The sequence below is a fragment of the Drosophila sechellia genome, chromosome 3R (assembly GCF_004382195.2).
Source record: "Drosophila sechellia strain sech25 chromosome 3R, ASM438219v1, whole genome shotgun sequence".
NCBI lineage: Eukaryota > Metazoa > Arthropoda > Insecta > Diptera > Drosophilidae > Drosophila > Drosophila sechellia.
The window spans coordinates 29,769,849-29,784,646 of NC_045952.1; the positions used below are offsets into that span (position 1 = coordinate 29,769,849).

The 14,798-nt window shown below is 44.3% G+C and overlaps 3 protein-coding genes across 5 annotated transcripts; 1 reads left to right on the forward strand and 2 right to left on the reverse strand.

The window, feature by feature from the left end:
* Positions 1-1,827: 1,827 nt before the first annotated feature.
* LOC6612978 (Y+L amino acid transporter 2) lies at positions 1,828-11,413 on the forward strand. 3 transcript variants are annotated; one of them, XM_002037433.2, is made up of 10 exons: positions 4,010-4,112; positions 6,633-6,949; positions 7,467-7,713; positions 8,566-8,639; positions 8,698-8,843; positions 8,910-9,124; positions 9,187-9,416; positions 9,475-9,727; positions 9,827-9,888; positions 10,114-11,413. In XM_002037433.2, exons 2-10 carry the CDS (start codon positions 6,668-6,670, stop codon positions 10,114-10,116), a joined length of 1,512 nt encoding a protein of 503 aa, XP_002037469.2. In that variant the 5' UTR covers positions 4,010-4,112; positions 6,633-6,667; the 3' UTR covers positions 10,117-11,413. The 3 variants fall into 3 exon arrangements, with proteins under 3 accessions (XP_032577237.1, XP_002037469.2, XP_032577236.1); XM_032721346.1 differs by lacking the exons at positions 4,010-4,112; positions 9,827-9,888 and adding an exon at positions 1,828-1,940; XM_032721345.1 differs by lacking the exon at positions 9,827-9,888.
* On the reverse strand, positions 11,410-13,071 carry LOC6612979. Its single transcript, XM_002037434.2, has one exon. It carries the CDS (start codon positions 12,964-12,966, stop codon positions 11,494-11,496), a length of 1,473 nt encoding a protein of 490 aa, XP_002037470.1. The 5' UTR covers positions 12,967-13,071; the 3' UTR covers positions 11,410-11,493.
* Positions 13,072-13,078: 7 nt separating this feature from the next.
* On the reverse strand, positions 13,079-14,765 carry LOC6612980 (UDP-glucuronosyltransferase). The gene is made up of 2 exons (XM_002037435.2): positions 14,534-14,765; positions 13,079-14,472 (listed from the first exon to the last, which is right to left on the reverse strand). Exons 1-2 carry the CDS (start codon positions 14,763-14,765, stop codon positions 13,136-13,138), a joined length of 1,569 nt encoding a protein of 522 aa, XP_002037471.1. The 3' UTR covers positions 13,079-13,135.
* Between the last annotated feature and the right edge of the window lie 33 nt (positions 14,766-14,798).

Here is a 14,798-nt window from a genome sequence, read left to right on the forward strand (position 1 = left end):
TGACATAGATGCGAAGCAAACTGTCATGTGGCAAAATATGCGCTGGTGTCCTCGATGGTCCGACAGTCCGTAGTCCGTAGTCCGTAGTCCGAGGTCCGTTCATATCCTGCCTGCTCGGCATCCTGTTCGTGGGCTAGGCACACAAATAAAGCTTTGATGCCATCAAATTGTGTTTGATGGCGGGTGATAGGCAGCAGGTGAGGTCATTGATTGATTTTACCCTCCTGCAAAACAAACTAATAAGCGAGCGCAGTTGGGGAGACAAGCCTTTATGGCGGTGCAACAGTGCGTATGCGTGTTGCACACTACGTATACGCAACGGGGAGCGTGCTGGCATGAGGTAGGTGCATTTATATGGCAGCAGCAATCGCTCTTAAGCACCGAACAATGCAGCTTCCACGCATGAACAGTTCGCAGCTGGATCAAAGTTGCTGGCGCACACCGCACACACATGGCATCGGAACACACACACTCGGCTCACACACCACCCTTCCGCATTTGGCCTTGTCAACACATCTTTGCAGGTGGGCGGGATTTGTGGACAACTTCCCGCGGGGATGCATTGTGCAACTGCACACAACACATGTGCCAAATTCCCCGGATTTATTCGATATGTTACTTACAAATTGTTAAAAAAACCCAAAAGGGGAAAAATGGGAGTAAAGCCGCGTATGAAATGTGCTGGGAAAAGGAGAAATTTAACATTATAATTCCTTACTCTTAAGCTTTACTATTTATATGATTGCTGAAATTAAAAAACACATAAATTATTTTAAAATTGCATTGTTTTTAAGCAGCTTAATATTTACAATTACTATATGCGTAACTTCTACCTGATATCTACATACATGTCAAATTTTTACTTATACAACTATTTTACTAATATATTTTACCGCGTAACATTCTACATGGTGGTTGTATAAAAATGGCGTAAAAAATATTGGTTTTTGTCTTGGCTTGAAATAATATTGTCTTTGCTATTTATACCCTTTACTTGAGTATCATAGGGTATCATGGGACCGCCGACGACATGTAACAGGTATGAAAAAGCTTTTGCAAACGTAATAGGTAAATAAATTCTTAAACAAGATCATTTGATGTTTATGAAAGACGAAACCTCGGGAACTATAATAGCTAAAGTTTTCGACTCTGTCCGTCCGTTTTTTATGTTTGACCGTATAAAGGTCGAGGTACTTCTTCAGAACATTTTCTTAAAGAGCTCTAGTGTACGCATTCAAAAGCTCTTTCAGGACATGCGCAGCAGGACCCCGCTGACCTTGAATACAACAATAAAGTGAGGCGAATCCCAGAGAGCAGCAACCCGAAGAACGTTGTGCCAAGCCGAAAATTTATGCGCGGGCAACAAAAGGCATTCGAATAGCCGTGAACGTGAGCAGACATCTCGCAAAAAAGCAAGAGCCGCCAGAGAAAAATCCAAGAAGCGTGGAGGGCCTGGCATAATTTGAAAGACCAAGCCCACGAAGACCAACCTCTAAGAATCCTCGACGATGGCCGGGGGTTGTGAGTTCCCCTCGGCTGCGAAATGTGTAATTTGCAGTTCGCAAAAGGTTCTCAAAAAACGTGGTCCGCCGAAGGCCATGGCTCCTGCTCTCAAGAACCTCTTATCGGAGTGCTTTTTGTGGAGGGAATGAAATTCGGATGGCTCTCTCGTTTTCTGGCGATGCTGTAACCCCGAACTGCCCGTCAGTAGAACGAGAACTGTGGCCACGGAAACAAAGCGGGTCTTACACATCAATTTCGCTCAACAAATAACGTATATTGAAAGATAAATAATATTTGTTAAAGTTTTTAAATAAAAGTCGCATCAAGCCAGTAATTTTAGGGTGTGAAAAAATGCTTGGAACTTCCTTGATTTAACTACCTGATTAACTCAAGTTACACTTAAGTCTAAGCCAAAAAAAATCAATTAAAATTTGTGTGTGAGTATGCCAGAATCTATGCCATTTTGTCTTTCGCTTTGCCCTCTGCGCGCTATTTTTGGCTAACACGTCACAAATGGCAATCCCTGACGTCACAAACTTCCCACGCAAACAGCTTCCGAAAGCTTCCAGACACTTTGGCGCCTCTTTTCCACTTACCATTTAACCAGATATTACCTATGGACAAGAGTCTGATGCAATGCCAACCTGGCATTTGGTCAGAAACGTCACCATACGTCAGATTGGACTTGGCATGCCAGCCACGTCGATAAGTACTTGGCTCAGAGTCGATCTCTAAATTAATGAGCGTCGTTCGTCGGCGGAGGACACCTAATACCCACGTCCCACCTATTCTGGAAAGGAAAGGTGTGTTGTGCTCCGACTTATTGGCACTTGGCACGCCGGTAGTGTAGATATCAAATAGCCCACACTCTTCTCTTACCAGTTTAATGCCTTTTTAGGATGGGGTAAGCCCTTGGCCTTGGGGGGAATCCTGAAATTTATTGGCATTTGCCAAATGCATCACAAAATTTAATGAAATGAAAGCGCTTAAATTGTTTTCGCAGTCTGAAAACCGCAATTTGTCAGCTCCAACGGATGTCAGTGATTAAGCATTAAGTACGCAGTTTAGTTAGTCAGAACAACCGAAAAAATAACAATTAATAAGCGTGATAAGCATTTGAGGATACTATCTATAGGCTGTGAAGTTGTGTACTCAGAATGAATGTGCAAGCAGCATCTGCTGATCGGACTCATAATTCTTATGGCTTTGGATGACAAACAAGCCTCGATCGTATCAATCAAATCAGTTGAGTAACGAGTCGGGGAGCTCCTAAAGTGCCACAAATGCGGCAGAAAAGTCGGAATTGAATTTAATAAGACTAACGCACTTAGAAATACATTCTAACCGGCTGCTATGACGTCGCTGGACGCACCGCCAATTGTCGTTAATTCGGGATTATATACACAAATTGCTAATAAAGCCGAGATTAAGCAACTCGATGATGGGCACCTAGCAGTTTGGGAACCAAAAACCGGCCGCGGAACAGAACCAAATAAGTATCGACAGTCGGCCGAATCATCAAAGCCTGGACCTGTACCTCAGCCTCACAGCCTTTGTTTCGTTGGTCAATAAACTCGAATGGCCCGGGGCGAATTTAGGTTGAAGTAACGCTCAAAGGCGGAGAATACTCCCAGTAATACAAGTTATTCAAACCAATTCTACTGAGAAATTGCAGAGGCTTCGCCATTGTGCTTCAGTTGGCGACAGATCGCGGAGCTTTGAATGACTTAATTCAGTCGTTTGTGCGGATGCAGCTAAGCCCCCGGTATCTTGCGGATATATTCAATTATGGATCGGCAAGTGGGCAGGAATAGATTTGAATATGCGCGCGAAAATCAGAGCTTCTTATATCTAATTTGCACTTATGAGTGACAAAGGCAACCTACATACGTGTGAACGGAAAAAGGTACACGGCAAAAGATACTTTCGTGCTCTTAGTTAGTTCCAGGTCCCGTCCCACGCGAAGGTTGTTACCACTTGGGTAAACAAACAGAAAACCTTCAACCAAATTACTCTTGCTCTTGAGCTTGTCCGCGTGTATCTGTTAGATAAAAGGCACCATGTATCTTTGCCGCCCGCCAAAAACAAGGCAGGCACAAGAAACAGAACCTTTTCTCGGCCGTCGAAAGACAACCACGATCACAAACAAAACGCTGCCTGAGAAAACTTGTTTCGGGGCAATTACAGATTCCAAAATTCAGTATTGCCTGTTAGAAACAAGCGAGCCTCTCGAACGAACATCGAACACGTTCGAAGTAGCGCAAAGTCGGGATTGACGGGGTTTTTGAAACCTATAGTATAAGTATATTTACTTTACATTCATGCCATCAAAAATTAAGTATAAACTCCACCAAAGTTTAGGTGGAGGTGGGAGCTCCTCATTTTCTCTCTGTGCATATGGACGCGTAGGGGATTCCACACAGCCGACCAGTGCCGAACGCGACTAACCTCTGGCTGAGATTTCCGGAGCGAAGATGCCTCGGAGCGGAATGGAATCGCCGGTGGTTGCCAGTCTGCCTTAGCCGCTGTTTGCGTGCGGTTCTGCTTCTCCGGCGGAACTTGTTAGTGAAAGCCCATTAGTTCGCGGGAAAACGCTCGGATCTCTTAAGGTAGCAGAGCTAATCGCCTCTTAAGTACTTAGTGCTCGGCGTTAGGCAAATATCATACAATTTAAGCAGATGCAGATAGACAATGCTTGCTCACTTGTGTTTGTGATGAACAAATCCATAAGAATTAAGAATGCCAACCAAATTAAAAAGGTGTTAATAATATGGAAAAGCAACGGCGGTAAAACACAAATTTAAATTGAAACGCATGAGGCGATTTTGGCAACTCATAAAAAGGCTATTAAAAACTGCCCGCAACAATTTATGTGTGCAGATCTGTGGTGTATATATACAACCGTTCAATTCCTGTTTAAAGTATATATTTAGATTTGTTTTATGTGAAAGACTTGCTAGTACCTGTTGATAATCGATTCAAGCCGGTTTCCTCTTGTTTTCATTTTTGTGAATCAAACGAAGTTCCTAATTGACTCTGGTTTCTGATAAGAGTTAGTTGATTGAGATTCGATGGTGATAGCATAACTGAACCCTGAGCCCAGACCCAAAAACTTAATTAGGCAGTCTGAGTTGAAGAATCTCGGTTTTAGTCGATTAGCTTTCAAAATATATATAGTTTCGCCGAAGAATGTTGTTCCGCTTGACAATAATTGCATTTCAAATTATTCTCATTATTCAATTGTAATTGCAGATGGCCCTGCGTATGATATCAGTGTTATTTTGCCAGCAAATTGTATAATCTTTTAGCAATTAGCTTCAATTGTTTGATAGCCTAAGCTAACTATGGATGTATTAGGCACTTGCCTCGAAACTGATATGTGATTAATGTGGACTACACAATGGACTTTTGTTTACCATACCAAAATTAATGGATTTTGTTAGTTCTTTGTGGCAGTGTGTTTATACTCACACGACTCACCAATTTCAATAGAGTGCTTTGTATCTCGATTTATGCAGAAATTGGGTCAAGTAAGTGGGTAGCTACGGATCGAAAGAGCTAATTGCCCTGAAGCGAACTAATGCCTTTCACACGGAAAAAAGAGAGAGACCGCCTGAAGGCAGTGACTAAGTGGTGATGCAAGCCGAGTTGCATTGTGAATTCCACAGATGTGATTTCGATTTTTTTCCGGTTCGGAATTCACCTGAATTCCGCACTAAATAATTGGAATACCCCAAGTGCCGATTTTCCACCACAATCCATAATCTATTCGACCATTGCATCAGGCGAGATCTGGAGTAATTGGATCTTTAGGCCGTTTTCACTCCGTTCGGCTTGGCTGGCCAACTGTTAAGCCAAGAGCATCAGAGGGCCAATTGGCTAATTAGCCGGCGAGGGTTATACACAGATCCGAGTTATAGATCTGGTGTCCATTGGCTTGTTCACCTGTTTGTTTTGCTTGTGCCATTTAAACCAGTTATTCCATGACTGAATCACACATCGCATTATTGTGTTTGTTATTCTCGCCTCTGATGCTATGCTAATTTATGCAGAGCGTGGGTCCAGCACCGGCCTTTGCTTTCGCTTGAGGAAGTAACCCCTTCCCCTCCTGCCACATGGCTCGCTAAGGTAAACAATTGGCGTGACCCAATCCCCATGTAGGGGGCGCGGCTTTCGGGGGATCCACTTCCTTGGCTTTGTGTCGAGTTCATAGGCACACACGTGCCATCCACCGGCGGCCTATCAATCAATCTTTGGGCCCAGTCAGGCTTTTACACCGAACGGAATGCCACAATATACATTTTTGGGTTTAACGAACTCCTGGCGAAATACTTTTAATGCGAAGTCCATTGCTTCCTCATAATGATAATGAAGAAAATATCTCACCGTTCATAATATATTCATAAAGATTATTCAGTAAACTCGATTCTGGCAACGTTTTTCTCCGTGCAAATAATACATTAAGAGGTTGTGCCCAAAACATGAGGCCAGGGTAAAAGTAGAGCAAGCTTTTCTCCTGCCAATGACCTCTAATTACCTTTCACTCAGAATAAAAAGGGGGAATGGAAGTGCCATTGAAAATGGAGGCATTGCCTCCACTCGAAATTCCCAAGCTGAGATTACGAAATGGCAGGCAAACATCTGTGAAACACAAAGTTGAGACATCTGATAAAACGCAGACAAGCAATTGACTAGTTCACATCTTAGCACATAATCTAGAATTTAATATTTGAGATTTCCCCTTAGCTCAATTAGCACGCCATTTCTCAAAGTCAACGCCAGAATAGCCCATTCCCTCCAGACACAACAAAAATGATTATCACCATAAAAAACGCAGGTTCATTAACTAAAAGGTACATCGATTGAGGAAGAATCATTTTCTTTCAACAGCAGCAGTGTGTTTGAATAACGTTCTAGGCTATAAATATTTCTATAAATAGTATTAAACTAGCTAACACGTTCAATTTATGGGTCTATAAGCCGCAGCGTAAACAATTCTATGTAATTAATTCGGAGAAGGTCAAGGGTGTGAGATCTTACTTGCAAAGCATTTTGCGAGAGCTCAAATCAGGAGAAAGTGTATATGACAACATATTAGGCTAATAATTTCCCAAACTAATACATTCCAGAATACTTTTAAAGTCGGAACCCCAGTGCTGACAGCATGGAAACGGAGTCACTGAACCGCAAGAACTCCTCGCGGAAGAGTTCGATCGTGAATGGGAATGGAGATGCCTCTGCCAAGTTGACCAACGGCGATGGAGGCGGTGACGGCGGCGGGGAGGTGACCCTGAAGGCCAAGATGAGCCTGCTCAATGGATGCACCGTCATAGTGGGCTCCATCATCGGATCGGGCATCTTTGTGTCGCCCACGGGAGTGCTGAAGTACACGGGCAGTGTCAACCTGGCCCTCATCGTTTGGGTCATTTCCGGCCTCTTCTCGATGGTGAGTGTGAGCTAGTGAACCCAACTAACCTGATATGCAAATGGGAGTAGGGCACCCGACAACCCAGACACCTGTTGCCCCTGCTGCAGGTGTAAATAAACAGCTCAGAGCACCTGGCAAATACCACCAGCTGGTGGGGAATCAAGTGGAAAGAGCTTGTGGGTGGGACCGGGGAAAGGACTTTCTCATTCAATTACGAATGCTGGCAGAGTGCCACAGCGACGCTTAATGAAATTTTTGAAATTCCTGCACCCAATTCAACCTCCTACACACCCACACCCACACCCACACAGCCAGAAAGGCACGCACACAGACATGACAAGTAGTGTCAAACGCACGAGGAGCGGCTCCTGCTCAATAAAATTACGTATACGCCGCAGTGGCGGTGACAGATGACAACGATTGCGCACTCCTGCGACACTTTAAACGGAAAAGAAATCGAAAAAATTAACCCCATTTCGCTTGTTTATCTCAAAACAGAAGTACCAGTAGTATTGAACATCTATTAATATTTCAGGTGGGTGCCTACTGCTATGCGGAGTTGGGAACGATGATCACCAAGTCGGGCGCTGATTACGCATACATCATGGAGACCTTCGGACCCTTCATGGCCTTCATCCGGCTCTGGATTGAGTGCATGATCGTGCGACCCTGCTCCCAGGCCATCGTAGCCCTCACCTTCAGCACCTACGTCATGAAGCCCTTCTTCCCGGAGTGCACTCCTCCGGAGGACTCGGCCCGCCTGCTCGCCGTCTGTTGCATCCGTGAGTTTCGATTTTAGTTCGTTAATTTGTTTATGGGCGGAAGAACCTGCCCAGAACCTCCAGCGCAATCTCTGCACTCGCGTACTTGACCTATAGATTAGAAACCATTTAAATGCATCATCGAGTGGTGAGCAAATGAAAATGCTAAAAGAGTTTGCCACATGCATCATACACAGCTTATCAGTCTGCCGGAATAGTGTTTTGTTTTGATTTTAGCTTGAAAACAAATACCGATTACAGTGAGCAATCAAAATTAATAAATATTTATAATAATTAATAATATATTTATGATAAAACTCCGTTCCGTATGCTGTATGATTACTAATAATATGTAATAATAACATTATTCCTTATCAAACTCAAGTTTATAAATAAGGGCAATGCATACCAATATATCGCTTCTGCTCGATAAACATTAAAAACTAATCCTTTGCCGGGTGTATTGCCCTTTTTATTGTCCATGAACCGACTGCACACACAATCAATCGCAATTAAAAATCAATCATTTCCGACTAAACTTTATTCCCAATGCCCAATCGCACTTGTTGATAGTCGACGCTTCCTCCAGTTACTCACTTCATAGTAATGGCAATAGTAATAGTACTGATTTAGTATGAGACAATAGAGGGGACCATAAATAACGAGTTGTCATTGGCTCAGCTGGCTCATGAAAGTCCTCGCATTATTACATCACCCACATGGGTCATTCGCATCTTTGGACTAATGAGTATCTTCGGCGTGACTCCAAAGTCGTGATGGAGGCTCGAATGTGGGTTAGGCGGCCTTTCCACATGTACATTTATGGAATATGTATGTTTATTTTACTTTTCAATTTCCACGCTTGCGTTGCAGTTGTGCTAACCCTAATCAACTGCTGGGACGTAAAATGGGCGACCGCTGTGCAGGATATCTTTACATATGCGAAAGTAAGTCCGTCGGATTGGGTTTCCCCGGGTGGAATTGTAACTATTGCTCCCTTCGCAGCTGCTGGCCCTGGTTATCATCATTGCCACTGGCGTTTACCAACTTTCCCTCGGCAACACGCAATACTTTACATTTGAGAATACGGACACGAAAGTGACCTCCATTGCGCTGTCCTTCTACTCCGGACTGTTTGCCTACAACGGATGGTAGGCGGATTACGCATCACAGCGAAGGCAGTTACTAATTGGATTTATTTGCGCTGCCGTTGACAGGAATTACTTGAACTTCATCATTGAGGAGCTGAAGGATCCCGTCAAGAATCTGCCCCGCGCCATCGCCATCAGCTGCACACTGGTGACCATTGTCTATGTCATGGCGAATGTATCCTTCTACACCATCCTGTCGCCGGATGAGGTCCTGGGCTCCTCGGCCGTGGCGGTGACCTATGCGGAGCGGGCCTTCGGCATGCTGGCCTGGACCATTCCAGGTGGGTTTCATTTGCTACATTCCCATAATAGGTATATTAATGCCACTTTTACGTTACTCCAGTTTTTGTGGCCTTGTCTACGTTTGGAGCTGTGAACGGTATTCTGCTGACCTCCTCCCGACTCTTCTACGCCGGTGCCAACAACGGCCAGATGCCCGAGATCCTCACCATGATCCAGATTCAGAGATTCACCCCCACTCCTGCGGTTCTGGCCATGGCCCTTCTATCGATGTTGTACCTCACAGTTTCTGACATCTTTGCTCTGATTAACTACGTGGGCTTTGCCACTTGGGTGAGTTAGCTGGTGAACATCTTTAAGCCACCAATTAATCCTTCAATACTCTCCTTAGTTGAGTATCGGTGTGGCTGTATTGTGCCTGCCTTGGCTGAGATGGGCCCAACCCAATCTGCCACGTCCCATCCGAGTGCCCATGGTGTTCCCCATTGTCTACCTTATTGCCACCATATTCGTGACCGTGGTGCCCATGTACGCCAGTCCGGTGGAGACTGGATACGGCATACTGATGATCCTGTCTAGCATACCCGTCTACCTGGTGTTCATCGCCTGGAAGAACAAGCCCATTTGGTTCCAGAAGACTATGGGTGAGTTCCAGATTCGCACTGACTTCGCCGAGATCTGCTTCCTTCCTGTTGATTTTCACTTATTCACGCTGTGATCCCCACCCATTCTTGATATTCTAGGCGGACTGACACAAGTTCTGCAGAAACTGATGATGGTTGTGCGTCCCAAAGCGGCGTCAAAGGTTTTTAAGTTTGCTATTTATCCTAGTTTTACTTTGGTTCTAACATTCGACTCACCTGCCTGCCTTTACTTGCGCACTAATCTCTAGAAGAACTACTAACTCCACTAACGAACCACAAGTTTTGCAACCCTAAACTTACTTTGCACCCCTAACTCTAGCCAACTAGTAGATGAGCCCGTCTCAAGCTATTCATCTAATCTGACTTTAATGTTTTATACTTTTCAGTAAGCCTCACACGATTCCTACAGAAAATGCTCATGGTACTCGGAAAGCAGACGAAACCAGCTCAGGTGTAAAGGTAAAGAACGTTCTTCGGGGAAGACAGCAGAGATAATATTTCAAGTTAGCCAAGAGCAGAGAAAAGCATTTAAAAGCACACACTTGATTGCATAATGCATTATATAGACAACGTAAACGCTTTTGTGTAGCCAACCAATGATATACATACGAAACACACAACAACTTCTGCCAGCTCCTGGGCGACTATACGATATATACCATATATATATATTTTTATATACACATGTAAGTCTTAAGTTGAAGCAAGGCCCAGGATTACGAGGATAGGATTACGAGGAAGTTCCCAACAGAGGTCTGGATCCAAATTTATAAGAAAGACTGTGGAAAACTACAAGGAATCAAGGTGTCCAGAGCTGTCCGTAAATTGGGTTCGAATTTGGATTTGGCATTTTTTAACAGAGCTGTGCAAGCAGAACGAGTCTTTTAGGATTTTCAAGTATTCTCGAAAATTGGTTAGGCAAACTGTGAAGTCCCGATAAAAGCTATTGTTTATTATAAACTGCATTTGAAATCTAGTTTTTTGAGACATTTAGGAACCATGCTCTAGGCTTGGCTTGATCTAGAAAGCTAGAAGAACGCTTGAACATACTCATCGGAAGGATCTACAGAGCCCATCTTAGTACCTACAAATCATGAACATTTAGAGCACGATTGATTACTTTTTATTGATTTAAGCGAATCTAGCTTAAGTGACACCGCAATTAAATTTCACTTGTCCTAAGTTAATACTTACATTTAGGTTGCTCAGTTTAGGTTTCACGTGTGCATCGTAGAGGGTGCTGCCTGTACAAAGCCCAAGCCAATATACAAGACCATCGCATAATGCACATATCCAACAAGAGAAACGATTAAAGTTGTTGAACGAGAACAGGAACATTGCCAACATACATATTAATATACTGAGAATAACACTATATGCAAATTGTTGTCTAATTACGAATCCAATCGAATTGATCTAGCATTGATTTAAACTTTCATTAGTTGTTGTTGCTTTGAGTGTTCGTCACTTAGTGTTATTCATATGAAAATATTATTGCCTATTTAGCATTCAAATAATTAACTATTACACATTAAATATGGAGCCGCAGCTGGGGAATCAGTTTAACTACTATGAAACATATTGTTGACAATAATATTGTATTTATATATAAATGTATATTATATTATATGACGTATACCCTACAACCTCTGTATTTCTTGAAATAAGAACGATACGAAATCTAAATGGACTGCATTTATTTGTTCACTTGGGAAAAGGAGTTTCACTAGACATCACAAGTGCCGGATGATTATTTAGTCAAACTTCTAGTCCCCGGAAATGCTCGGCTCCGACGCACTGATATACTGGATCAAGCCGAGTCTCAGATTCTCCATCTCCCTCTGTTTGAGGACCTTTTCCGCCTCCGAAAGCTCGTAGTTCTTGGTCCGGATGTACACCTTAAGGGTTGGGGCGTATGTGGTTGCCTCCGCTTCAGTTTCGAGTTTCTTGAAATCCTTCTTCAGCATGGAGTATATTCTACTGGAGGAATGAAGGTCTCTGGGCGGCCTTTGTGGTCTCACGCCATCGCCACCACTTTCGTCGTTCTCCTCGCTCGGATCTTGATTCATTGATCTTATTTCGCTGCGCAGATCCAAGCTTTTCCGCTTGTACAGATCCACAAAGTGCTGCTCCATGCCCAGTTTCAGCTCTGCGAACTTGGAGTCTATGCGCCCGTACCAACAGGCCAGACCATTGTAGTCCTCATCTGAGAACTTGGCCGTACGACGCAAATGGGCCAGGGAAACATCGGGCAGGGATCTCAAGGAGCTGCCGGCTCCGGATGACCTGCTTAATTTACTCAAGTTAGTAGAACTTTGGTAACCGGGCTTGGACTTGGACATCATTTTTCGAGCTTTATCAAGACATCCGTATGCCACATCGGCCATCCTTAGGATCTTGCGCCTGGAATCCTTCAAGTCGGGAGCTATGGGCAGCTCGAACAAAACCACTGCAGGAGAAGGACTCTTGAAGTCAAAGGACTCCTTCAAGCAATCGTTCATCAGGGTGCTACCGTTTTGCCTGCCTCGTGGCAAGCTCGTAAAGAACTCCACCAAATCTGGTCGGTTCTCGCTGCCAAAGATGTGAAACACTGCAAGATGAACCCGGTGCTCCAAGACCAGGCTATCCCGGTACACAAACTCGAAGTGCAAATAGTCATCACCGATCCCACGGCCTCTTAACAGGGCTAGATCATTAGTTAGCCACTGGGACAGCTCCTTGGTGCTGGAGACACTTTTTCCGCTAGGCGAATCCCTTCGACGTTTGGGAACGCCCTTGGGTTGCACCAACATATTGAGCATGTCGAACTTGCGGACATCGAAGTAGTCCACATTAATTGCCTTTAGGCGGCAGTGCATCTCAACCATCAGTGAGTCGACTTCAGTGACCAAGAGACGTGTCAAGAGGCTGGGATTGTGGTTTCTTTGGGATGAGATCCGCAGCAGACTTCCATTGCGACGGTGACGGAACATCTGACCTAGCATATCGCCCAACTCTGTCCTAATATGGCTATCAAATTCATAACCAATGCCGTCGAACTCCAAGTGGCGGTAGTAACGAGGAGGTTCCACCGAGTTAGCGGGCTTAGTTGCCTTCGGCATCTTCAACAGCATTGACTTGTTGTCCAAGAGCCTGATGTCACTCTCCAGACTTTGATCATCCAAATGAGCACGTCGCCTAGAATCTGTAAGAGCGACCAACACTACCTGATCCTTTTTGTTCGCCGGAGGTCTGTTCATGGTGAAGAATTTTTTTTCTTTTTGTAGAATTTTAAAAAATTTTGAAAGCTATAATTTCGACAGTCTAAAAGTAGAGTTTGATTAAAGACAAATAACTCATTTCATGATTCAAGCAGCCATATTCGTTTATTGGATTGATATTAAATAAACATTGTAAGAAAGAAAACCTTTACGTAATCTTCTTCTTAATTACCTCAGATTTGCCCCTTTTTACTAAAAAGAGACATTTCCTTAAGGTCATTACCAAAAGAGATGTAACAATTTCCAGGATAACTAAAGCGCCAACCAAAAAGGTACCGAAGACATCCAGGCTGTGGTACCTTACAAAGCCCAAGTCCTTGCCGGCGACTTGCATGTGAGCAGCTCCCTTGTGAGACAGGACATACTCGGTCCACCAGATCGCCGTTTCCATGGGCTTCATTGGTTGATCCCGATACCTGGCAGCCGTGATCCTTGCCGTTTCTTCGAAACTCTTGTTCGTTAGCAGCCGTATAATGTTGGAGGTAAAGTCCTCACTAGTCATTTGCTTTATGTTGAGGACCAAGCCAAGACCCACTTGCTTGACATGATCCATATTTCGGAACTGATCAAAGAGACAGGGCAACCCCAACATGGGCTTTCCATGATGAATGCTCTCTATGGTGCTCAGTAGCCCGCCGTGGGTTATAAAGAGTTTTACATTGGGATGGGCCAGGATGGCCTGTTGCGGGAACCACTTACTAATGAAAACATTGGGGGGTTTTCCTGGCAGCTGCTCATCCTCGAACTTCCAAAGGATTCGCTGTGGCAAGCTGGCGAAAGTCTCGAGCAATACCCTTCGGCGATCCTCGGATAGGGATTTGCTTTTGACATTGGTTCCCAGTGAGAAATATATTACCCCAGATTCACCAGCACCTTGGATAAACTGGTCCAGTTCGGCGGACAGAGCTTCTGGGTTCTGATCGACATGCAGACCACCCACCTCGATCATATTCGGAACATAAGGACGAGGAGGACCCAGTGTAAAGTGCTGATTGACGAGGACCAAAGCAAAGTTCCGGGATATCTCTGAAAAGGGTTTCCGCTCAGCGATGCTGGGGAAAAATTGCCTATAGAGAGTCTCCTGTTTTCTCACATGCCGCCATTTATAGTTTATATAAGAAATAGTTCGCTCCACCAGGTGTGACAAGCGCTGTCCATAGGCCTCCAGATCGTAGAACCGATAAGAGGGAGACTGCAGGTACGAAATCGGTGATACGTTGCCCATCAGTTCGTCAATCTTCCAGTCGGTGCCATAGGAAGCCATTCCGATTATCGGGGCATCGAAATAGGCAGCCAGGCCACTGAGCACGTCGATTCGCCAGATATCCATTATCACAAGATCGAAATGGGGCTTCTGTGGGCCTAGAATATCACGACGTACGCCCTCGTTATTCAGAACTGTCTTCGTAAGATTAAGGACATATTCGTTGATGAAATCACTACTTTGCCAGATGCTCCTGGGAGTAGATGCAATCCTAAGGACCTCTGGAAAATACTCCGAAGTAATTCTATTTGACAAAACAGATCTATGGTTATCTTGTCTCACCATTAAAGTTTTCGAAAACCTCCGGAACTGGAATATCGTGTATATTCCTAAACGGTTCCCTTTGTGGATACGGACTTACACTGGTTATTTCGTGGCCCAGGGAGGCCAAACTCTTAAGGTAGGGCAAGGCGAAAAAGTAATGCGAAGGACTTGGCAAGGGGAACACTGCCAGGATGCGAGCACCCTCCAAATAACCAGGAAGAAGACACAGCAGCAGAAAGATTAGCGGCATTTTTGCACTCAGCAAGTTCTGCCTTCAAGACGA